Below are 26,851 nucleotides of genomic sequence, written 5' to 3'. Positions count from 1 at the left end.
ACCTTTGTTGAGAGCTGCACTACACGCAAAAGTCACCAAATCTCTGCAATCAACAATCGGAACTTTCTACCAACCGTTTAGTTTGTCGACAATGAAATCAGTCCCTTAGCAACGAAGCCATTCGAGAGCCGCTGTGCTAACGTTCTCAACGTTGGGTAATGTGCGACTGATGTGCATTAGTTTTTCGATTGCCTGGACACCGCCATCTGTTATCGACGTCGTTGGTCTTCCTTCCAGATCAGCGTCATCCACCTCTGAGCGGCCTTGGTCAAATTGTTGTTGACATTTCACTATGGCTGCACGCGACACTGCATTTGGCCGTGTATCTGCGTGAGATTTAGATGTTATGATCGCACGAATCGTACTGTCCCTCATACTAAAGCTTTGTAGTACGTTTCCAGTTACCAGCCATTTTGATCGCACACTGTGAAGCACCTGTTACCGTACCACAGCAGAACTGCGTCTGCAAGGAAATCAGAATATGTACTCTCTTATGACACTAAGCCAGTGTTGTTGCGCAACGGGCTTAGCGTGGGACGGTATGTGTAACTCACTTTTGAAGTCCCCTCGTACCTCCAAGGTTTCAGAGGACGACTTTGCGAAAGCTATAAGACATACAGAAGAATGATACATATCAGTGGGTAGAGCATCTCGCCGAGTTTTGATTAGAAATACGCTCCTTGGCATAGTTGCACTAGGGTCAGACCAGTCAGAATATGTAGTATAGACAAATCATGCACTCCGTACTGTCGCAAAGAATTAGTTCGCGCCTGCGGAGAGGCAACACAGTGAACAGATTTCCAAAGTGGGCTGTTGTCACTATGCCCGTCCGGGCACTCAATAAGTGCACGCGCGTGCTCTTCCACCCGTCACAAACGCTGCCTTTGCTTGTAATGTGAGTTAAAAACCTGTAGATATGCTGTTGGTTGATTTGTGGAGGGTTAAAATGGTTCAAATGGCTCTGAGCACTATGGGACTTAACATCTGTAGTGATCAGTCCCCTAGAACTAAGAACTACTTAAACCTAACTAACCTAAGGACATCACACACATCCATGACCAACGCAAGATTCGAACCTGCGATCGTAGCAGTCGCGTGGTTCCGGACTGAGCGCCTAGAACCGCTAGACCACCGCGGCCGGCGATTTATGGAGGGGGACCAAACGGCGAGTTCATCAGTCCCATCGGAGTAAGGAAGGATTGGAAAGGAAGTCAGCCGTGCCCTTTCAAAGAAACCATCCTGGCATTTGCCTAAAGCGATTTAGGGAAATCACGGGAAACCTAAATCAGGTTGGCCGGATGCGGGCTTGAACCTCGTCTCCCCAATTGTGAGTCCAGTGCGCCAGTCACTGCGCCACCTCGTTCGGTAGATATGCTATATGCACTGATGTATGTATGCTTTGTACGTCTTGTAGTTTTCGCGCAGTCGTCTTCTACTTAGGAATTACCCTATATTTAGTAGCTAAATCTTACACTGCTTTTATGGCTCGTGACAGAATCACCAATAGCGGCAGTGTATTTACTGACGTTCAAATGGTTCAAATGGCTACTTAAACCTAACTAACCTAAGGACAGCACACACATCCCTGCCCGAGGCAGTATTCGAACCTGCGGTCGTAGCAGTCGTGCAGTCGTGCAGTTCCAGACTGAAGCGCCTAGAACCGCTCGGCCACTCCGGCCGGCTCCACTGCCGTGAAACACCCACTAATGCCTAATGAGATACAAGAAAAGAATCTGAATGCAAGTAATATCTCACAGTCGGACAAATGAACAAATTTTCAAAGGAGGCTGTCGTCGCACCGTACCGAGAAATTCGCGTCCGTGACTTCAGTGAGTTCCATGCACGTATTGACTTTACCTGCTACACAAAGGGCGGCCATATTGAGCACCTGTAATGCGTGTCAAAAACTTGGAGAAATATTTTATCCACGGATATTCACAGATATGCTAAAGTAATAGAACCCAGTATGTTGTCACGATGGCGAGTGTTCATGAGAGACAGGGTATCGCCAGGAGTGCCCCAGAAAAGTGTGATAGGTCCGCTCTTGTTCTCTATATAAGTAAATTATCTGACGGCCAGGTTGAGCACTAGTCTGCAGTGGTTTGCTAATGACGCTGTGGTCTATGGGAAGGCGTCCAAGTTGAGTGACTGCTGGAGGATCCAAGGTGACTTAGATAAAATTTCTAGTTGGTGTGACGAATGGCACTAAATGTAGAAAAGTGTAAGTTAATGCGGATTACTAGCAAAAACACGCCTGTTATGCTCGGACACAGAATTAATAGTGTCCTGCTTGTCAGTCACGTCGTTTAAATATCTGGACATAAGGTTGCAGAAGACATGAAATAGAACGAGCATACGAGTATCCTGGTAGGAATGGTCGACTTCAGATATTTTGGGAGAATTCTAGGAAAGAGTGGATCATCTGCAAAGGAGACCGGATATAGGACGCTTGAACGACTTATTCTTGAGTAAAGGAAGACATTGAAGCATTTCAGAGGCGGGCTGCTAGACGGGGTAGGTTCGAACAATAAGCAAGTGCTACGGAGATGCTTCGGAACTCAGTTAGGAACCCCTAGAGGAAAGACACCGTTCTTTACCAGGGACACTATTGAGAAAATATAGAGAACCGGAATTTGAAGCGATCCTTATGTCGCCAACATACATTTCGCTTAAAGACTATGAAGGTGAGATACGAGAAATTAGGGCTCGTACCGAGGCATATAGACTGTCGCTTCTCCCTCACTCTTTCTGCGAGGGGAACAGCAAACGATAAGTAATGGTGCAGCGTACCCTTCGCAACGCACTGTAGAGTGGCATGTGGGGAACGTATGTAGACATAGATAAACATGAAAGTTCCTGGCAGATTAAAACTGTGTGCCGGACTGAGACTCGAGGCAAAGGTCCCGAGTTCGAGTCTCGGTCCGGCACACAGTTTTAATCCGCCAGGAAGTTTCATATGAGCGCACACTCCGCTCCAGAGTGAAAATATCATTCTGGATGGATAAAGATTTGTGTATTTTCTACATGTCTCTTAGTTTTCGGAGAGTTGTTCTCTGAGAGCCCGAAGGTGCTTTAAAATAACTGTGTATGTCACGTATGATAATGTCTGCTGTGGAACTGAACGGTATCTAGTAATGTTGAATTTGGAACATTTTTTAGTAAGTTTGTGTCATCAGAATACATTGCATTTTTTCAGCCCTCTTTTAAAGGGGTACGAGAAGCCAAGCATCTGCACATCAGATTAAGAACATAGTTTTCCTTTTGCAAGATATATTTTTTGTATCACATGTGTTTTTAATTAACAATGCAGTTATGCAAAAGAGAGAATAAATAACAACACTGAGAGGAGCTGCAGAAAAGACTATGAGGCCATCTCTGCAGCTTTGTTTCTAGATCATTGTAGCAAACGACCAATCATAGCTACCAAGGCGGTGGGTCGCTCTGCAATGTTAATACACTACTGGCCATTAAAACTGCTACACAACGAAGATGACGTGCTACAGACGCGAAATTTAACTGACAGGAAGAAGACGATGTGATATGCAAATGATTAGCTTTTCAGGGCACTGACGCCGGTGGCGACGCCTGCAACGTGCTGACATGAGGAAAGTTTCCAACCGATGGGCAGCTGTGCCTGTACACGCCATCCACGCTCTGTTTGGCTCAATGCACAGGCATATCAAGGCCGTTATTACGGCCAGAGGTGGTTGTTCTAAATACTGATTTCTCAGGATCTATGCACCCAAATTGCTTGAAAATGTAATAACATGTCAGTTCTAGTATAATATATTTGTCCAATGAATAGCCGTTTATCACCTGCATTTCTTCTTGGTGTAGCAAATTTTAGTTGCCAGTAGTGTAAATAAGTAATAATGCACATAAAATGTAAAACTGCCGCACTGGTTGTGTGTGAGCGGTTGGGAGAGTGTAGCGGTGCGGTGTCGGTGTTGGCAGTGCACCGCGAGGAGTCGCCGCTGGACAACGAGAGCGCAAACCAGCTGCGCGCCGAGGACGGCTGGCGGTCGCGCTCGCCCAGCAGCGCCGGCAGCCACAGCCGCCCCACCTCGGACTCCTACTCGCCCAACGGTTCGCAGCGCCGCTGGGTCGACGTCATCACGGGTGAGCCTCGGCTCGTTGCTCACTTAGCCACTGTCGCTGTCTCTTTACACATTTCTGTTTTGCACTGAGCTCGAAAGTACAGTACAAATGCACTGGTGACCAAAATGAAAGCAAGAAACAGAAATTTTGCAAGGTTGCGTTTAATTTGCCACAATACACTATAAACAGGTGATAGTAAAGTACAAACAGTTTAAATAATACAGAAAGTAAACAGATGCAACAGGCGTAAAGGTAGACAAAAATGTCCTTAGTTTCTTTCAACTTGACACGCACATTCCAACAACTGTTTAATATGCTCAATGTAGTGTATGACCACCTCTGGCAGCAGTACATACCTGAAAACGATTGTCTCACAGATGACAAAATGGTAAATATCGAAATAGATGACAGAGGGATAGAAAAACAGTTAAAATTGCTCAAAAGAGGAAAGGCCGCTGGACCTGATTGGATACCAGTTCGATTTTACACAGAGTACGCGAAGGAAATTGCCCCCTTCTTGCAGCGGTGAACCGTAGGTCTCTAGAAGAGCGTAGCGTTCCAAAGGATTGGAAAAGGGCACAGGTCATCCCCGTTTTCAAGAAGGGACGTCGAACAGATGTGCAGAACTGTAGACCTATATCTCTAACATCGTTCAGTAGTAGAATTTCGGAACACGTATTATGTTGGAGTATAATGACTTTTCTGGAGACTAGAAATCTGCTCTCTAGGAATCAGCATGGGTTTAGTAAAAGACGATCGTGTGAAACAAAGCTCGCGCTATTCGTCCACGACACTCAGAGAGCCATAGACACTGGTTCCCAGGTAGATGTCGTGTTTCTTGACTTCCGCAAGGCGTTCGATACAGTTCCCCACAGTCGTCTAATTAAAAAAGTAAGAGCATATGGACTATCAGACCAATTATGTGATTGGATTGAACAGTTTCTAGATAATTGAACACAGCATGTCATTCTCAATGGAGAGAAGTCTTCCGAAGTAAGTGTGATTTCAGGTGTGCCGCAGGGGAGTGTCGTAGGACCGTTGCTATTAACAATATACATAAATGACCTTGTGGATAACAACGGAAGTTCACTGAGGCTTTTGCGGATGATGCTGTAGTATATAGAGAGTTTGTGGCAATTGAAAATTGTACTGAAATGCAGGAGGATGTGCAACGAATTGACGCATGGGGCAGGGAATGGCAATTGAATCTCAATGTAGATAAGTGTAATGTGCTGCGAATACAAAGAAAGAAAGATCCTTTATCATTTAGCTACAAAATAGCAGGTCAGTAACTGGAAGCAGTTAATTCCATAAATTATCTGGAAGTACGCATTAGGAGTGATTTAAAATGGAATGATCATATAAAGTTGATCGTCGGCAAAGCAGATGCCAGACTGAGATTCATTGTAAGAATCCTAAGGAAATGCAATCCGACAACAAAGGAAGTAGGTTACAGTACACTTGTTCGCCCAATGCTTGAATACTGCTCAGCAGTGTGGGATCCGCACCAGGTAGGGTTGATAGAAGAGATAGAGAAGATCCAACGGAGAGCAGCGCGCTTCGTTACAGGGTCATTTAGTAATTGCGAAAGCGTTACGGAGATGATAGATAAACTCCAGTGGAAGACTCTGCAGGAGAGACGCTCATTAGCTCGGTACGGGCTTTTGTTAAAGTTTCGAGAACATACCTTCACCGGGGAGTGAAGCAGTATATTGCTCCCTTCTACCTATATCTCGCGAAGAGACCATGAGGATAAAATCAGAGAGATTAGAGCCCCCACAGAGGCATACTGACAATATTTCTTTCCACGAACAACAGACTGGAGTAGAAGGGAGAACCGATAGAGGTACTCAAAGTACCCTCCGCCACACACCGTCAGGTGGCTTGTGGAATATGGATGTAGGTGTAGATGTAGATGTATGCTGTGAATGGTGTCATCAGTCTCATGTTGAGGTAATAACGCCCATTCTTCCTGCAGAGCTGCTCGCAGTCTTGGAGAGTGGTTCGTGGTTGCTGACGTGATGCAAGCTGTCTCCCTAGTGCATCCCAGACATGCTATATGAGATTCCAATCGGGAGAGCGAGGAGGCCACGCCATGCGTGCAATATCTTCCGTGTCCAAGAAAACATCAACCACTCGTCCTGTATGAGGTCGAGCAGTCTGGGTCCACAGCACCTCACAACTACCGCAAATGTCGTCCCAAGAACTCGTCTCAATACCTGACAGCAGTTAAACCTAGCCAATTCACCCGTACAATTTCATGAATTAGGGTTCGAGTGGTAAACATAATCCCTGCCACACCATTAGGGATTCTCCTCGATATCGGTCTCTTTCCACAATGTTTGAGTTCTGAAATCGTGTTCTACGTTCCCTCCAGATACGAATCTGCGGAGAATCACTTTCCAGACCAAATCGGGACTCATCTGTGAAAACAACATTAGCCCACTGTTTGAGTGTACAAGTGGCATGTTGATGACTCCATCTAGATATTCCCTTCCATGAAGACGTGTCAGAGACAAACACACAGCAGGTCTCTGACAATAAAGGCTACCCTTTTGAAGCCTTCTGCGCACCGTTTGCTTCGACACAATACGCCCAGTGGATGGTGCGAGGTCAGATGTAAGTTGTCGTGCGTTACTAAGGCGGTGCCGTAGTGCCCTTACAGCCAACTAACGGTCCTCTCTTCTCAAGTCGCAAATGGTCGGCACTGCCCTGGTCTTCGGGATACAGTTTCGGTGTCAGTAAACCACCGCCAGAACGATTCACATTAAGCCACCGAGCCACATCGGTTTGCGACTGTCCTCCCTTTCTGTGGTCCTCCAGCACAGAGAGTATGGTAGGCATCTTCTCTGTGCCATATTGCACCGTCTGTGTCTGTGCACCAAGCGATTGTGGATGTGAGGCTACCAGGCAAACGCTACCTCGATTCATAGGTGCCTCGACGTCGTCGTTGGCATGGTTGTCCGTTGGCTGGAATGCCATACTCTGTGCAGAAGACGATCGTACAGACATCTGATTGACAGTTTGTGTGATTATATCGTGAATTAGACACAGGATGGGGAGATAGCTGTTTGTTCCTTTAATTTTGGACACCCGTGTACTTAAGATATACTTCTGATAACATGTTTTCGAACATGACATCTCTACCAGTGACAATAAACCACTGCAGACTGCTGTACCCTTTATGTTACGGCCGCGCGGGGCAGCCGAGCGGTCTGAGGCGTCTTGTCATGGTCCGTGCGGCTTTCCCCGTCGGAGGTTCGAGTCCTCCCTCGGGCGTGGGTATGTGTGTCGTCCTTAGCGTAAGTTAGTTTAAGTTGGATTAAGTAGTGTGTAAGCTTACGGACCGATGGCCTTAGCAGTTTGGTCCCATAAGACCTTACCACAAATTTCCAAATTTTTTACTGTTTCGAAGCCTCTCAGGCAACCAGATATGTGGTTTAGATAACCTATGTGTACAGACGAGATAGGGAAGTCTGGGGCAAGATGACAAGTTGAAACATGGTTAACATCCTCTCTGTTGTTTAATTAATATGGTCTACCAACCTAGTACTAGAAAGAATTGTGGAGATAAAAATTGTAGAGGGAGACCAAAAGTTGAATGTAGCAAGCAGATTCAGAAGGATGTAGGTTGTAGTACTTTAGTCTGAGATGAAAAAGCTTGCAAAGAATAAAGTAGCATGGAGAGCTGCTCAGACCAGTCTGTGGACTAAAGTCCAAAACAACAACAACATCAATTTGAGCTAAATAAAAATAAAATAACCCTCACTGATAATTTATTCCAAAAATTTAAGTACATCGGTTTACAACAAGAGGAAGAATCAGTTCACCACTCATTTCTGCAACGTAATACGAACAGCTTGTATGTGGCGGTAAGCGGTGATCTAACAGCAGTGCGGGACGTAAGCTCGACGCAGACTTACCATCAGGTACACCGTCCTCGAAGTCCAGCTGCACAAATTCGGTCTGTTGACCCTACCTATCCTTACCTGTGATACAGTTGTGATTACGCTGCGCTCCCATCTGTGCACTTAACTGAACCTTGCACGACTACTGTAACATTCGTAACGGGGTTGGTTCATCATTAAAGAAAGAACGAACTAATCTGGTGAAATAACTTAAATTATGGAAGCCATTTGTACAGGATTTAAAACATTTATCCAAATCTGAACATCTCATACATCACAATTCAAGGAGCTTGTGAGACAAACTAATTCCAATTGGTAAAACAATTTCACCTTACTGAATTAAGCTACTCGCAAACAATATTACCATCACTTTCCTGCTTCCACGTGGAACTTAAACACGACGCGCCACGACGCTTTTGGAAACTGCCGGTAATAAGACACACGATTTCTCCACGACACAAACTATCATAAAAACATCATTTATTACTTACTCTGTTGGTGCTTCTTTCCTCTGCTCCACAAAAATGCTTCTATCATCTGCAAATCGCACAAAGTCTGGTTCTTGATCCATCAAGAAAAGTAGTGGGCCAATGACCGAACACTGTGGATTTCGGATGCAACTTGTCCCCATGCAGATGATATGGGTTCCATCTTTTTACTACTCGAACGGCCTAGAGTAACTTCCAGCATTCTGTTCCTTAAATTAGAACTAAACCAGGCATGTGCCGAGGTACGTATTTCACAAAAACTTAATTTCTCTAATAAAATATTATGATCAACGCAATCAAATGCTTTCGTTAAGTCACACATCGGCACCGTGATAATTTATCATTTAAAGATTCCATTATGTGCTCTGTAAATGTATAAATAGTTGTCTAAGAAGAGTGCTAATTTTGAAATCCAAACTGTGATTGGCTATGCATCCCATTAGTGGTGATAATTTATCATTTAAATATTTGATAATGTTATTCTTTATAATATAGATAAGAAAAATTCTTCTCATCTTCCCCCCACCGCCACCGCACCTGTGTCAGCATTAGCACCTGTGTACCTGATCTCCTCACACACCCTCTATTAGGGTCTTCAGTCCAGTGACTAGCTTGATACACCTCTCCACACTAGTCTATCCTGTACAAGACTCTTCATTTCTGCATGACTACTGCAACCTGCATCAAATTGAAACTGCTTGCTGTATTCAATCCTTGGTCTCACACTGCAGTTTTTACTTTCCCAAACTCCCCTCCCTTATCAAATTGACGATTCCTTGATACCTTAAGATATCTCGTATCAGCCAATCCCTTCTTTTAGGCATGTTGTGCCATAAATTTCTTTCCCTCCAATCTGACTTAGCACCTCTTCATAACTTGTTCAGTCTAGCCGTCTAATCCGCTGCATTCTTCTATAGCGCCACATTTTAAAATCTTCCATTGTCTTCTTGTCTGAGCTACTTGTCGGCTGTGTTTCACTTCTGTACAAGGCTACATCCCAGACAAGTACCTTCAGAAAAGATTACGACTTACTCTTATTTAAATTTATATAATACTTTAAGAAACTCCTCTTTTTCAGAAACACTTGCCACTACAGGTCTGCATTTTATATCCTTTCTACTTCCGCCATTATAAGTTATTTTGTTGCTCAAATAGAAAAACTGACATACGACTTTTAGTGTGTATTTTCCTAGTCTAATTCCCTCAGCGTCACCTAATTTAACTCTGCTATGTTACATTACCCTTATTTCACTTTTATTGATACGCACCTTCTAATCTCTTTTCAAGATAGTACACACTTCCAAGTGCGGCAGAATTACAATGTCATCGGCGAACCTCAAAGTTTTTGTTTCTTCTCCCTAAACCTTAATACCTTTCCCAAATTTATCCTTAGTATCCTTTACCACTTGCTCAGTTTATAGATTGAATAATATTTGCGATATGGTACAACTGTTTCTTACTCCGTTCTCAACCACTGTATCCCTTTCAAATCTCATAGCTGCAGTCTCGTTTCTGTACATGTCAGAAAAAGCCTTCCATTCCCTGTATTTTTCCCCTGCTATCATCAAAATTTTAAAGGCTTTGTTTCAGTGCACACTGTCAATGCTTTCTCTAAATTCACATATTCTATAGAGGTCAGTTGGCCTTACTTTAACCTATCTTCTAAGATAAGTTGTAGGGTCAGTAATGCGTCACGTGTTTCATCATTTCTCCATAACCGAATCTGATGTTCACCAAGCTCGGCTTCTTTCATAATGCCAGTATTTTGTAACCATGACTTACTAAACTGATGTTTCGATATTATTCACATCTATTAGCACCTCCTTCTTTGAAACTGGAATTATTAAATTATTTTTGAAGTCTGGGGGTATTTCGTCCGTCTCCTATACCTTGCACACCAGAAGGAAGAGTTTTGTTATGTCTGGTTCTCGCAAGGACCTCATTCTCGGGATATCGGGCTTTCTTTTGACTTAAGTATTTCAGTACTGTCAGATTCTTCTTGCAGTGTCATGTCTCTCATCTCATCTGTAGCTATTTCATCTTCCCTTTGTATAACATTGCCTTCAAGTTTATTTCACTTGTGTAGTTCTTCTACATATTCCTTCTGACTTTCAGATTTCCCTCTCCTCCTTTTTTTTATTGCCTGACATCTGTGCTCTTGATATCCATGCAGTTGCTTCTCTTTCCTCCAAAGCTCTCTTTAATCTTCCCTTACCTGCATCTCTCTTGCCCCTTATTAAGCATGCTTCTACAGTCCTGTTGGCCTCTTGACTTTCTGTGACCTCATTTGTATACATCTATGTTACCTTTCACCTGTATTCTCTTTCATGATGCATATTTAGAAGTTCTCTTGTTGTTGTGGTCTTCAGTCCAAAGAACGATTTGATGCAGCTCTCCATGCTACTCCAGCCAACATCCTTCTAAATCTTCTTACTGTAATCATCTCTTACCTGCCTTTAAAATTTTTTTCCTTCAGTACTAAATTAGTGATCCCTTGATATATCAGACATGTCCTACCAACTGATCCTTTCTTCTAGTCTGGTTGTGTCACAAATTTATTTTCTCACAAATTCTATTCAGTACCTTCTCATAACTTACATTATCTACCTGTCTAATCTTCAGCATTCTTGTGTAGCACCATATTTCAAAAGCATCTACTCTTCATTTCTCAACTGTTTATTGTCCATGTTGTTTCACTTCCACGTGGCTATGCTCCATACAAATATCTTCCAAAAAGACTTCCTAGCATTTACATGTATATTTGATGTCAACAGATTTCTCTTCTTCAGAAGCGCTTTTCCTGCCATTGCCTGCCTGTATTTTATATGCTTTCTACTTCACCCATCATCAGTTATTTCGCTGCCCAAATAGCAAAACACATTTACTACTTTAAGTGTCTCATTTTCTAATTTAATTTCCTCAGCAACACGTGATTTAATGCGCCTACATTCCATTTAGTTGTATTTCCAAGTCCTTTGCTGTCTCTGATGAAAATACAATATCATTGGCAAAACCTTTATTTCTTCTAACTGGACTTTAATACCTACTCCAAGTTTTTGTTTTGTTTCCTTTACTGCTTGCTCAATATACAGTCTGAACAATGGTGGGGTATGCTACAACACTGTCTCACTGCCTTGTCAACCACTGCCTCCCTTTCGTACCCATCGACTCTTTATAAGTGTCTTGTGATTTCTGTGCAGGTTGTAAACAGCCTTTTGCTCCCTGTTTCTTACCCCTTCTACCTTCAGATTTCCGTCATTTACATTCAGTACCTCCAAGTTTTCTACTAGGCCTCATCTTTTTACCTACTTGATCCTCTGCTCCCTTCACTATTTCATCTCTCAAAATTCCCCATTCCTCTTACACTGCATTTTTCTCGATTGTTTCAGTCAGTCGTTGCTCCCTCTCACACTCTCTACAACCTCCTGGTATTTCAATTTATCCAGGTCTCATCTCCTTAATTTCCTACCTTTTTTGTAATTTATTCATTTTGAATCTACAGTTCGTAACTGATAAATTATGATCAGCGTCCACATCTGCACTCTGAAACGCCTTACAGTATAAAATCTGGTTTCGAAATCTCTGTCGTACCATTACACAGTCGACATATCTTCCAATGTCTCCAGGTCTCTTTCACTCTTTCACATTTACAGTCTTCTTACAAGATTCTTAATCCAATTTTTTTTAGTCATTTGCCTTCTGATTGGTTCGTTATGGCCCGCCAAAATTTCCTCTCCTCTGTGACTCTGGAACGCAAGGTCCTTAGCTATTCGTTGTTTATAGCACCACATCTCAAACGCTTCGCTTCTCTTTTTTATTAGGGTTGCCCAGAACGTAATGGTTCAAATGGCTCTGAGCACTATGGTACTTAACATCTGTGGTCATCAGTCCACTAGAACTTAGAACTACTTAAACCTAACTAACCTAAGGACATCACACACATCCATGCCCGAGGCAGGATTCGAACCTGCAACCGTAGCAGTCACGCGGTTCCGGACTGAGCGACTTAACCGCGAGACCCCAGAACGTAATGCACCGCTTCTTTTTTTTTTTCTCTCAGACGAAAACAATGTTACAAATGCGACACGTTACGTATCTATTATTCGAAGTCTCCTGAGTGAGCGCGCCAAGTTTCCGTCACTTACGACAGATAGCGTAGCTGCAGGTCAGTTTCAAAATGGCGTCTGTAAGTGATGCACGTTACAAGCAATTTGCCGTCATTGAATTTCTCACTACAGAGAAAGAAACCATGGAGAATAGTCACAAACGCCTGTGCAAATTCTATGAAGCATCTGCTCACGACAGAAGTACAATTAGTCGCTGGGCACGGAGGGTGAGGTCGTCAGAAGGTGGTTTGGCGGATCTAAACGATTTGTAGCGGTCGGAGAGACCATCAACGGCTAACACAACTGACATGTTGCAGCGAGCTTCCACTTGTTTCGGCCGTTAAAGGATGCCATTCGTGGAAGATATTTTGAGGGCGATGAGGAGGAGACTTCGAAATGTGGTGCTTACCAGAATGCTGAAGATTAGATGGGTAGATCACATAACTGATGAGGAAGTATTGAATAAGATTGGGGAGAAGAGAAGTTTGTGGCACAACGTGACCAGAAGAAGGGATCGGTTGGTAGGACATGTTCTGAGGCATCAAGGGATCACCAATTTAGTATTGGAGGGCAGTGTGGAGGGTAAAAATCGTAGAGGGAGACCAAGAGATGAATACACTAAGCAGATTCAGAAGGATGTAGGTTGCAGTAGGTATTGGGAGATGAAGAAGCTTGCACAGGATAAAGTAGCATGGAGAGCTGCATCAAACCAGTCTCAGGACTGAAGGCCACAACAACAACGAGGAGGAGACTCTGTGACGCACTGGATCATCCACCAGGACAAGGATTAGTACCGACAGGGCACACACACCCTTGTTTCACGCTGGAGGAAGGCCATAGATTATATAGTATATCAAAAAATAGGGAGTGTAGATAAAACACCATTCCTTTGTGTGTGTCATTCTCATCACGTTCAATAAAGAATTGTTGAAGAAAATAAATACAGTGCATTACTTTCTTGGCTATCCTCATACAATTGTCCCATAGTCCAGCCTGTGTTACCATAAAAAAAGGAATTTCTTCTGTAAGTCAAAGCTGATGTGTGATACTAACAGAATTCTCTTCGCCAGGAATGTCCTCGTTGCCTGTGTTAATTTACTTTTTATGTTGTCCTTTCTTCGTCCTTTATGTGTAATTTTGCTTCCAAGGTACCAGAAGTCCTTAATTTCGTCTACTTCGTGGTCCCCAGTTTTAACGCTAAGCTTATCGCTAGTTTCATTTCTGCTGCTCCTCCTTACTTTCGTTTTTCTTTGGTCAGCTTTGTCTATATTCTGTAATCATTAGCATGTTTATTCCATACAACAGGTCCTGTGATACTTTCTCACTTTCATTGAAAATAGCAATGTCATCAGCTAATCTTATCATTTATATCCTTCCATCTTAACTTTTAATCCCATTCTTAAATCTTTCATTTATTTCCTTTGAGCTTCTTCGATTATAGAGTTTGAACAATATGGGCGAAAGATTACACCCCTCTTTTACACTTTGTTCTAGGTCTTTCATTTTTATTGGTCCTTCTTTGTTCTTGTACATACTGTATATTAACCGTTTTTCCCTATATTGTACTTCTATTTTTCTTATAATTTCGAACAACTTGCTGTGTTTTACCCTGTCAAACACTTTTTCCAGGTCGACAAATCGTATAAACATGTTTTGATTTTGCTAACGTCTTGCTTCTTTCACCCACACCGTCAAAACTGCCTCTCAGTGCCTTTACCATTTCGAAAGCCAAACTGATCGTCACCTAACGGACCCACAATTTTCTTTTCAATTCTTCTCTTCATTATTCTAGTCAGCAAATTGGACATATGAGCCATTATACTGATTGCGTGATAGTTGTTGAGTTTTTGTTGAGTGTATGAATCATACTTTTCCGAAAGTCTCAAAGTATATGGACAAACTGAGAGATTCTGTACATCAGTCTGAATATTCGCTTGGTTGCCTCTTCCCCCAATGATTTCAGAATTTCCGAAAGAATAGTATCTATCCTTTCTATCTAGTTCGAGCTCAAACCTTCCAGAGCACTACTACACTCTGACTCTAATACTGAATCTCTGTGCCTTCCATATCGACTCCCATTTCTTCCTCACTCACATCATCTCCCTAATAGAGGTCTCCAGCGTTCTCTTCCATCCTATCCGTTCTCTCCTCCGTGCTTAAGAGTGGAATTCCCATTGCACTCTTAATGTTGACGCCCTTGTTTTTAATTTCATTGCAGGTTATTATGACTTTTCTACATGCTGAATCAGTCGTTCCGACGAAACTTCTTTTTCGATTTCTACACGTTTTTCTTGCAGATATTTCGCTTTGGCTTCCCTATACTAATTTTACTGTATTCCTGATTTTCCCTGAAGATTTTTGTACGTCCTTCTTTCATCGATCAATTGAAGTATTTATTCTGTTAGCAAAGGTTTCTTCGCAGTTACCTTCTTTGTACCTATATCTGACTGTCCAGCTTCTAAGACTTTCCTTTATATAAATGTCCATTGCTCTTCAATAGTTATTTCCTACAGTGGTGGTCATTATCGCAGTGATTCAGAAACCTTCAAGCGTATGTCATCATTTCTCGGTAATTGAGTATCCCATTTGTTTGCAAATTGTTTGTTCCTGAACAGTCTCACAAACTTCAGGGTACTCTTCGTCATTACTAAATCTAAATCTGTATATGTTTTTGGGTAAGCCTTATAATCAACTACTTGACTTGGGAATCTATGTTCGGCCATAATGTAAATATTTGAACAGTACAAACAATATTTTACCTATCTACACTGTTCAAAGAACAAGGAAAACGGTCGCCAGCCTAATTAGGCAAGAGGATGATTGACATTCTAGTTCAAGAAATTAAGTATGAGTAACCTTAACGGATAAACAGAACCTATATTTTGCCACACGCGAGTGCATCGAACTCTGAAACCTGCATGTGTTCACGGTTAAGATTGGAAGCTAACAGAGCAGAACAAACTAGTTGCATAAATATAACAGATAATGAAACACACTATTACTTTCAGGGCTTATTCAAAATAAATGGTCTTTATAACATTACTATTAATATTCACTACTTGACTTAGGAATCTATCCAGCTAGAATCTCCACCAGTATCCAGATCTTTTCCACGTATATCTCCTCATCTTGTGACTTTTGAAAAGTGTATTCGCTGTTACCCTCTGAAATTTATTGCAGAACTCAATTAGTCTTTCTCCTCTCTCATTCTTATTGTCAAGCACATATTCCCTCGTAAGTCTGTCTCCTATTCCTTTCCCTGCTACTACGTTCCAGTCCTACAATTATTGGATTATTGGCGGCCGCTGTGGCAGAGCGCGCTGCTGCTACGGTCGCAAGTTGGAATTCTGCCTCGGACATAGATGTGTGTGATGTCCTTAGGTTAGTTAGGTTTAAGAAGTTCTAAGTCCAGGGGATTGATGACCTCAGATGTTAAGTCCCATAATGCTTAGAGCCCTTTTTATTGGAATATTGTTTCCTTATACTTATTGAATTATCTGTTCAGCATCTTTATATAGCCTACTTTCTCTATCTCTCTTGGCGTTGATTTCTTGTCGATTTTTATGAGAACCACCGTGTCACTGAACTGTCCGCATTAACTCACTCTCTGCCCTACCTTCCTATACATAACGAATCTACTTCCGTTGTACATATTTCTGCTGCTGTTAGTATACCCCATATTAGTCTGACCAGAGATTCTTGTTTTCTTTCATTCATTTCACTGATGCCCACAAAATTTAAACTGACGCTTTACGTTTCTCTTTTAAGACTTTCTAGCTTCCCGATCACATTCAAACTTCCGACGTGTATGCTCAGACTCATACTATGTTGCACTTTCCTCGGTTATTCAATCTATTACTCATTGTTATCTCAGTGATAGCGGTGATTAAATTACGCTTTCTGAAATATTCTAAATGGTGGTTCCTTTTTAATTCATTTCTACTAATGTATATTCTCCTGCTATTTCTCCTGCTCTTTTCTTTCCTACTATCGAATTCCAGTCCCGCATCACAACCAATTTTTTGTCTCCTTTAACTATCTGAATTATTTATTTTATCTCCTCGTACATTTTTTCTCTTTCTTTATCTGCACGTCTGCGGAGGTAGTCGGCAAACAAACTTATATTACTACGGTAGCTGTTGGCTACTTGTCAGTACTGGCGAAGATATTGCACTAACTGTGCTGTTCATAGTAGCTCACCCACATTTCTATTTCCTTATTCATTATTCAACTTATTTCTGCAGTACCTCTAACTGATTTTGTATTTATAACTCTGTATTCACCATACCAGATGTCCTGTTATTCCTGTCACCACAGTTCACTCATTCCCATTATGCTTCAACTTATCTATTTCAAATTTCAAATTCTCTAACTTGCCTGATTAAGGGATCCAACATTACATTCTCCCACCTGCAGAAAGTCAATTTCGTTTCTCCGAATGAGGACTACTTTACCTCTGGAATATTTTATCCAATAGGACGACATCATCATTAATTTAACAATATGTCCTCGGGGAAAATAAAGGCTGCAGTTTGCCTTTGCTTTCAGCCGTTCTTAGTAGCCGAATAGGCTGTTGCCCATCTGCAGGAGTCATAGGTTAATCTGGCCACGGTGTACTGAATACTCTATCTTCATGATATCTTCTGCATTCAGTGCCAGAACCTTCCATGACATATAGTAATGGCTGGTCGTAGTCAGGATGGCAGGGCGTCCTATTTGAACATAACAGCAAATACAGCAAATATCGGCAGATATATGGTTAACCTTTATGAATGAAAAATACGGGATCAGAAATCTTTGCCGTAGTACAAAAATCGAGTTTCATCAATGTCTAATTTTTTTAATGAAATTCCTTTGCAGTTCATCCAGAATGGCATCATTTGACGTATCTCAATATCCTTGCTGTTTTCTCTCTATTACGCAGCTCAGTCTGCCATTCTACTCTCAGAAATGCAAGTGTCTGCTAAGTACAGAGGACAAAGTGGGTTGCACTGCTGCTAATTAGCTTGTGATTGTATTTTTGTTTAATAACAACATACTGCCTATGTATTTTCTTGAATTATCCCTGTTTTAATGACGTTTCCTTCGTGGAAAACGCTGTATATTATTGTTATGGCCTTTGAGTTATCCGGGATAGCTACGACGGGGTGTGTAAACGCAATAAAATTTGTTAAAATATTGACCTGAAAGTATTACTTTTGGAAACTAAATTACAGTAACGTCTAGGGCAATAATCAATAAGCGAATACTCATCGACGGCTTTAAACGTGGATAAAATTCAAATTTTGTCTTGGATACAATGTAACATGGAAACAAACAAGGACGCCCGTACCCGGGGGGCAAGGCAGTGCCGCCCCCTCCCGACCCCCTTCCGTAGCTCTCAAAGAAAGGAAAAATTATAGTGTAGTCAGGTGTTCATCTTTCAAGGAAATGATTTATAAAAGTCGATATTGTTCAAATGTGTGTGAAATCTTATGGGACTTAACTGCTAAGGTCATCAGTCCCTAAGCTTAAACACTACTTAACCTAAATTGTCCTAAGGACAAACACACACACCCATACCCGGGGGAGGACTCGAACCTCCGCCGGGACCAGCCGCACAGTCTATGACTGTAGCGCCTGAGACCGCTCGGCTAATCCAGCGCGGCAAAAGTCGATATTACATAGGTTTTTAACAGGGTCGGAACTGGAGGTTCTATGTCTCTTAAAAGTCGCATTTCGTCTTCCATCACATTAAAAATACTTCTCACCCCTTGCCCTTGGAGACAAACACACACACACACACACACACACACACACACACACACACACACGAAATTTCAACAGGTGGTGGTTGGGCCCATACTAGCTTTTGTAGTGAAATGCGTCGAGTTTTTACTCTTACATTCTGAAATGTGACTAATTCATGTTAGCTATCGTTCGGTATGGTAGCCACTTCTAAAGGAACTTGTAGAGATTTTTTGAAGCAGGTTTGTATAGGCTGTTTAAAGTAAAAACTTCAAAAGCACAATCTTAATCAAACAGACTTAAGGTCGGAAGAAAACTGTCGAATGTCCAACCGACAGCCAGGGGTTAAAGAGCATCACATGTGCGGTACAAAACCCTTATGGTAGTTTTAGTTTGAGAGCAGTTCAGTACGCTTGAATAGGTAAAAAAGGAGGAGAAAAAAATGTGCTGAAGGCAACAAATGACATAAGCTCTACGGAAACGCTGCAAAACTTGCACTGGTAGACTTCCGAAAATAACCATCAACTATTCCACAAAAGCCTACTTATAAAAAAATCATTCAAATGGCTCTGAGCACTATGGAACTTAACATCTATGGTCACCAGTCCCCTAGAACTTAGAACTACTTAAACCTAACTAACCTAAGGACATCAGACAACACCCAGTCATCACGAGTCAGAGAAAATCCCTGACCCTGCCGGGAATCGAACCCGGGCACGGGAAGCGAGAACACTACCGCACGACCACGAGCTGCGGACCTTACTTATAAAGTTTCAAGAACCAGTATTAAACGAGGACTGGAGGTAAATACTGAATCTCCCTATTTATAGCTCACGTTGGGATCGCGGCGAAAAGATACAATATACTACATCGCACAGAAGCCTTTAGAGCAATTTTGCCTGCCGCGTTCCATGCGCGAATGAAACAGCTTCTTCTGACCGTAAGATGTGGTGGGTGTAAAGTAGCCTATGCCATATATCTCACAGTGGTTTGCAAACAATGGTTGTTGATAAGGAGACTATTGTGTGTACAATAGTGACTTAATACCAGCACTTATGGCCAGAAGATGATGCTTAAACAAATCACAATATGTCACTGAATTTTTTTTTATTTGCCTTGTAGAGTGGTAAACAATCGAAATGATCAAAAGAAACCTTAAATTGGAGCATTTCTTTGTCTGCATTCTTTGCGCACGTATTGCTCTTAATTGTCTTCCACTGTTGCCTTTACAGTTCCTCTAATGATGGCGTACGTTACTCGTTACATATTTGGTACGGACAAACTACGGCCTAACTCCTTCGAAGTACGAGGACTGAATGGCGTCAGCACTGGTATTATACACTGTGATGATGCTGCCATCCTGTCTCAGTGGTTGAAGTATATCACAGACAATATAGTTGGACTGACGAATCTTCAGGTAGGTGTCAGAAATAATAACATTTTTTCTATTCACACTAATTTTCTCTTATTGTTCGTTTCAGTTACAATCTACGTAATTTAAAGTGCTATATCGAACTGCTTTCCCTATTTCTCAATACAGCCTCAAAGATTTCAAGCAAAGCTTTCTTTCCATTTAGGTATTCTGTCAGGACTTAAACTCAAGAAAACTGAAATAATATCATATTATTATCAGAAAGTGACTTTGGAAACATTGCCACAGGATTCATCGAAGAAAATTGTTTGTGACTGTGTGTGTGTGTGTGGGGGGGGGGGGGGGGGGAGGGGAGGGAGGGAGGCTGTCAGATCACCCCTTTATTCCCCCACCATTTGTGTATGATCGACTTACAAAGCAAAATTGGAAGCAAACGAACACTTGCGGAACTTGACAGTTGATTAATAGAATGAAAAAGTCGATAGAGCACTTTCCCTCAAAGGACAAGTGTTCTAGCTTCAAGTCCTGGCCCAGCACACAGTTTTACTCTACCACACTCTCTTAATCTGCCAGGGAGTTTCAAATTAGTGCACACTCTGCTGCAGAGTGGAAATTTATTGTGCCACTTGAAAGAATTCCTGCTATAAAAGCAAAGCTTTTAAACTGAGTATGTGTAGCTGAAAACTGACTCAAAAAACCTCAAGATGCTTCACAGTGTAACTGTTTCATATGAACATTCAGAGTACACAACATTTTTTACTTTTCTCAAGAAATTTCAAGAGAGTGTAAATCCCATTTCTGTAGAAAAACACTATGCATGATATTTTTACAGGGTGTCTGAAAATGGTCAGCATTTTTTTGTTGAGCAAGTTGGATGCGGGGCAGATCTACGTTGAATGTCATGGCACCATAAATAAATGTGTTTTCAGGGAAGGCAGATTACAGATTTTCGTTCCTAATGTATGCAGTTTCAGGTACAAAATTCCAAAAATATAAAAAAAGTTGCCGAAGATATCTAACCTTTATGGTAAGAAGTAATCAGAATGGTTGATACTTTTGAAATGTCAGGGCTGGAGGATAAATAGATTTCCAAAGTATAGTTTCAAATGCATCCAAACAACTACCAAAGCTTCAACGGCATGTTGTATAGGTGTCACGGGAAACGATCGACTTACAAAGATAGACTTTTTCATTCTATTAATCCACTGTCAAGTTCCTCAAGTGTTCATTTGCTTCCAATTTTGCTTCGTAAGTCGCTCATTTCCCTTGGCACCTATGCAACATACCCAGTGAATCGGCGGACTGTCAGAGGCCAGACGCACTAACAACTCAGCTATGAAGGCAGACACAATTTCTTACAAAATAAAACTCGAAACTAAAACCGTGAGTCAGACCTTTACATGAACCCAGAACTCTGCCTCACTTGGCCAATGCTCTTACCTTTTCTTGGGAGGGGAGTGGGAGGGATTGAATGGGACAGTCCCATCTCCGCTTCGAGCCCTACCCCGTCTCTCTCCAAAAATGCCTAATTCGGCACCTTCTTCATCTACATCTACATTTATACTCGGCAAGCCACCCAACGGTGTGTGGCGGAGGGCACTTTACGTGCCACTGTCATTACCTCCCTTTCCTGTTCCAGTCGCGTATGGTTCGCGGGAAGAACGACTGTTTGAAAGCCTCGGTGCGCCCTCTAGTGTCTCTAATTTTACATTCGTGATATCCTCGGGAGGTATAAGTAGGGGCAAGCAATATATTCGATGCCTCATCCAGAAACGCACCCTCTCGAAACCTGACGAGCAAGCTACACCGCGATGCACAGCGCCTCTCTTGCAGAGTCTGCCACTTGAGTATGCTAAACATCTCAGTAACGCTATCACGCTTACCAAATAATCCTGTGACGAAAGGCGCCGCTTTTCTTTGGATCTTCTCTATCTAGTCTGTCAACCCGACCTGGTACGTATCCCACACGGATGAGCAACACTCAAGTATAGGTCGAACGAGTGTTTTGTAAGCTACCTCCTTTCTTGATGGACTACATTTTCTAAGGACTCTCCCAATGGATCTCAACCTGGTATCCGCCTTACCAACAATTAATTTTATATGATCATTACACTTCAAATTGTTCCGCACTCATACTCCCAGATATTTTACAGAAGTAACTGCTACCAGTGTTTGTTCCGCTATCATATAATCATACAATAAAGGATCCTTCTTTCTATGTATTCGCAATACACTACATTTGTCTACATTTGTCGCTGTTTCCGGAATCCATGTTGATTCATTCAGAGTAGATTCTGGGTTTCCAAAAACGACATGATATTCGAGCAAAAAACATGTTCTAAAAATCTACAACAGATCGACGTCAGCGATATAGGTCTATAGTTTTGCGTATCTGCTCGACGACCCTTCTTGAAGTCTGGGACTACCTGTGCTCTTTTCCAATCATTTGAACCTTCCGTTCCTCTAGAGACTTGCGGTACACGGCTGTTAGAAAGGAGGGGGGGGGGGGGGGGCAAGTTCTTTCTCGTATTCTGTGTAGAATCGAATTGGTATCTCGTCAGGTCCAGTGGACTTTCCTCTGTTGAGTGATTCCAGTTGCTTTTCTATTCCTTGGACACTTATTTCGATGTCAGCCATTTTTTCGTTTGTTCGAGTATTTAGAGAAGGAAGTGCAGTGCGCTCTTTCTCTGTGAAACAGCTTTGGAAAAAGGTGTTCAGTATTTCAGCTTTACGCGTGTCATCCTCTCTTTCAATGCCATCATCATCCCGGAGTGTCTGGATATGCTGTTTCGAGCCACTTACTCATTTAATGTAAGACCAGAACTTCCTAGAATTTTCTGTCAAGTCGGTACATAGAATTTTACTTTTGAATTTACTGAACGATTCGCGCATAGCCCTCCTTACGCTAACTTTGACATCGTTTAGCTTCTGTTTGCCTGAGAGGCTTTGGCTGCGTTTAAACTTGGAGTGAAGCTCTCTTTGCTTTCGCAGTAGTTTCCTAACTTTGTTGTTGTACCACGGTGGGTTTTTCCCGTCCCTCACAGTTTTACTCGGCACGTACCTGTCAAAAACGCATTTTACGATTGCCTTGAACTTTTTCCATAAACACTCAACATTGTCAGTGTCGGAACAGAAATTTTCATTTTGATCTGTTAGGTAGTCTGAAATCTGCCTTCTATTACTCTTGCTAAATAGATAAACCTTCCTCCCTTTTTTTATATTCCTATTAACTTCCATATTCAGGGATGCTGCAACGGCCTTATGATCACTGATTCCCTGTTCTGCACATGCAGAGTCGAAAAGTTCGGGTCTGTTTGTTATCAGTAGGTCCAAGATGTTATCTCCACGAGTTGGTTCTCTGTTTAATTGCTCAAGGTAATTTTCGGATAGTGGACTCAGTATAATGTCACTTGATGCTCTGTCCCTACCACCCGTCATAAACATCTGAGTGTCCCAGTCTATATCTGGTAAATTGAAATCTCCACCTAAGACTGTAACATGCTGATAAAATTTATGTGAAATGTTTTCCAGATTTTCTCTCAGCTGTTCTGCCACTGGGAGGTCGGTAAAAGGAGCCAATTACTAATCTAACTCGGTTGTTGAGTGTAACCTCCACCCATAATAATTCACAAGAACTATCCACTTCTACTTCACTACAGGATAAACTACCACTAACAGCGACGAACACTCCACCACCGTTTGCATGCAATCTATCCTTTCTAAACACCGTCTGTACCTTTGTAAAAATTTCGGCAGAATTTATCTCTGGCTTCAGCCAGCTTTCTGTACCTATAACGATTTCAGCTTCGGTGCTTTCTATCGGCGCTTGAAGTTCCGGTACTTTCCCAACGCAGCTTCGACAGTTTACAATTACAATGCTGATTGCTGCTAAGTCCCCGCATGTCCTGACTTTCCCCCGCACCTGTTGAGGCTGTTGCCCTTTCTGTACTTGCCCAAGGCCATCTAACCTAAAAAAAAACCGCCCAGCCCATGCCACACAACCCCTGCTACCCGTGTAGCCGCTTGTTGCATGTAGTGGACTCCTGACCTATCCAGCGGAACCCGAAACCCCACCACCCTATGGTGCAAGTCGAGGAATCTGCAGCCCACATGGTCGCAGAACCGTCTCTGCCTCTGATTCAGACCCTCCACTTGGCTCTGTACCAAAGGTCCACAGTCAGTCCTGTCGACAATGCTGCAGATGGTGAGCTCTGCTTTCATCCCGTTAGCGAGACTGGCAGTCTTCACCAAATCAGATAGCCGCCGGAAGCCAGAGAGGATTTCCTCTGATCCATAGCGACACACATCACTGGTGCCGACATGAGTGACCACCTGCAAATGAGTGCACCCTGTACCCTTCATGGCATCCGAAGGACCCTTTCCACATCTGGAATGACTCCCCCCGGTATGCACACGGAGTGCACATTGGTTTTCTTCCCCTCTCTTGCTGCCATATCCCTAAGGGGCCCAATTATGCGCCTGACGTTGGAGCTCCCAACTACCAGTAAGCCCACCCTCTGCAACCGCCTGGATTTTGCAGACTGAGGGGACAACCTGTGTAACAGGACAAGCAGCCATGTCAGGCCGAAGATCAGTATCAGCTTGAGACAGAGCCTGAAACCGGTTAGTCAGACAAACTGGAGAGGACTTCCATTCAGCCCTCCTCAATCGTTAAGACATAATGTGTAACACTGCTCTTCAACATAATATAATGACTATGGTACCTTCTTGAATCAAATAACGTTCTCTCCCAAAGCAAAGAAAACTTCTCTTAAGAAGCATAGAAGATTCCTCTTTTATAACAAAAAATTAAAAAAATACTCATCTTCTAAAAGTGTACATACCTTCTCTTCTGAAGTACACATTTGTCCTCTTCTACAACAAAAATTACTCCTTCTCTAGAACAAATTGGACTCCTATTCTTTGTCTGTAGGAAATGAGTCTGCTTTTTCAGATCAATGCTTCTATACTAATGCAAAAAAAGACACCTCTCCTAACATAAACTATGCCCTCTTCTAGAACAACCAAGACTTCTGCTGTAAGATTACTACACCCCTCTAAATGCACTTCTGTACATTGTGCTGCAGCAGCCATACGTGGAAGGGCATTGTCTTACTGAAAAAGCACATCAACTGCCAGTCGAAAAATGGCCATAGGGTGGGGTAACAGCCTGTGCAACACAGCAACCACTGGTTTCTCTAACTTGCAGAAACACCAGATGTGACCTCGAGTTGAAACTGATACCCCCCCAACCCTCCACCATGAAGCCTGGATGGTTCTGCATGTCGTGGGTGAGTGAGTGCATTCTGGAATAAGCAGCTCACCAGGTCTATACCATACATGTGTATGTCCATCACTTGCATAATGATCACTCACGTCCATCACTCGCAACAGGACCTACCCTCATGACTGAAGACAACAGTGTGCCGTTTCACTCTCCAGTCAACTCTGTACAACACCAGAATAGCCATGTTTAGTGGTGTTATGGTGTTAGCGGTAGCCTGCACCCTTGATCATAATCCTGCTTTAAGCAGTCGGTTACCAATGGTTCCTTATGACACAGCAGTTGTAACAATGCCCAAATTTTGTCCCTGGATGCTATATGGTCAGCAACCACTAGTCACAGAACTTATCAATATTGACGTGTGTCTGTGTTTCGCGAATGTCCAGAACCTGATCTACTGGTGTGGGAATGTTTCACAGACCACTGTTGACAGAAGCAACACACCACCACCACATGCAGCAGTCCACTGATACATCCATCCAGCTTCCGGCATGCCCACAATGCGGCCCTCTTCAAATGGCTGAAGATGTTCAATAGGTATATGTCCTCATCGGTGCTGCATGGTTGCACCCTAGAATGAATGTTGCAAACAGTATTCACCTCTAAACTAAGCACAGTTACTGCCTGCAGAGTCAAAATACAGTGTGGTGGGACTGGCTTTCTGAGTACCTTCTGATGGCTGATGACCATAACAAATCACTCACTAGCACTACAACCCCACACTATGACAGGATTATATCCTAGTACCACTGAACACAGAGATTGGGGGTGTTTCATTTCTTTTTCCTGCAGTGTAAGACATATAAGACTCCCCTTCTAGACTAACCAAAATGTCTACTGTAAAACAAGGGTCCTCTTTAAAAACATACAGAGCCCCTCCTGTAAAGGGCAACTAAAACAAATTGTGTGGAACAGATAGTGGGTGACATAGATGCTCGTGAACCATGTGCTCTCTTTGTTGCTCTACTGACCTTTGTATTGTGTTTATGGTAGCAGTTTGTTGTTCTCCACTATCAGGTATTACCAGTAAACTTTCTTATGGATTTCTGTTTTCCTGCTAATTGAGTAGTAGGTATAACTGGCTAGGAGTCAGAGAAATACATTGTTTTTTCCATTTTGGATAAATGGTTTTGTTTGGGGATAGAATGGCCTTTAGGTGTACATGTAAGGTGAAATCCACTTTATGATTGAAAGTTTTTATCTTGTCCACTGACAAATTTCAGGTTTTTCAATGCATATTAGATGATATCACAGTGAGTGCAAGTTGGTGAGATCTAAGCCCTTTCTTATACAGTCCATGCTGTATTCAACCTACCCTTACAGCTGTACTTCCTCCAGCCCAGTCCTCTACCATTCAAATTTACAGAAGTACCTCTCGCCTGCCTCCCAAACTGACATAGTAAAGCTGTGAGGGATGCTTGAATAACTGAGATGGTAAGTTACCTGTATCTGAGTTACCAGTTTTTTGTCATTCAACGGCCACAGTTAGACAGACAGTGTCAATTTTACAGAATATTACAACATTAAAATTAAAAAAAAATACAGTTTATAGTATGATACTGAAGTGGGTACTATAAAACATATATTTAAGAAATAGATTACTATATGCATTACAATAATAAGACAATCATGTAGTAAAATAGCAGATTTGCTGTTGTTTTCATTGGTAATGAATTGCATCTCAGGTAGACACTGTTCTAACACCAGAGATCAATTCTTCTATGTTGTATAAAGGTTGCTCTTTTAACATACATGCATTTTAGCCCTAAATTGTTCGAATGGCATGCCCTCTGGAGCGTACACCATTAACAAAAATTAAGAACAACAGGGGCTCTATTATGAATCCCTCTGGCACACCATGTTTTAAC

The 26,851-nt window shown here is 42.3% G+C and overlaps 1 protein-coding gene across 1 annotated transcript in view; it reads left to right on the top strand.

Annotated features, from left to right (window-relative positions):
* Positions 1-26,851, top strand: part of LOC126362173 (gamma-1-syntrophin) — an 809,668-nt gene that overhangs the window by 699,741 nt on the left and 83,076 nt on the right. The window contains exons 5-6 of the mRNA XM_050007857.1: positions 3,955-4,119; positions 19,560-19,744. Of these exons, the coding sequence (XP_049863814.1) occupies positions 3,955-4,119; positions 19,560-19,744 (350 nt within the window). The remainder of the gene's footprint in view (positions 1-3,954; positions 4,120-19,559; positions 19,745-26,851) is intronic.

This window comes from Schistocerca gregaria, chromosome 1, assembly GCF_023897955.1.
Source record: "Schistocerca gregaria isolate iqSchGreg1 chromosome 1, iqSchGreg1.2, whole genome shotgun sequence".
In the NCBI taxonomy this organism is placed as follows: domain Eukaryota; kingdom Metazoa; phylum Arthropoda; class Insecta; order Orthoptera; family Acrididae; genus Schistocerca; species Schistocerca gregaria.
The sequence above is the reverse complement of the archived record's forward strand: the minus strand, read 5'-3'. Positions and strand labels throughout refer to the sequence as shown.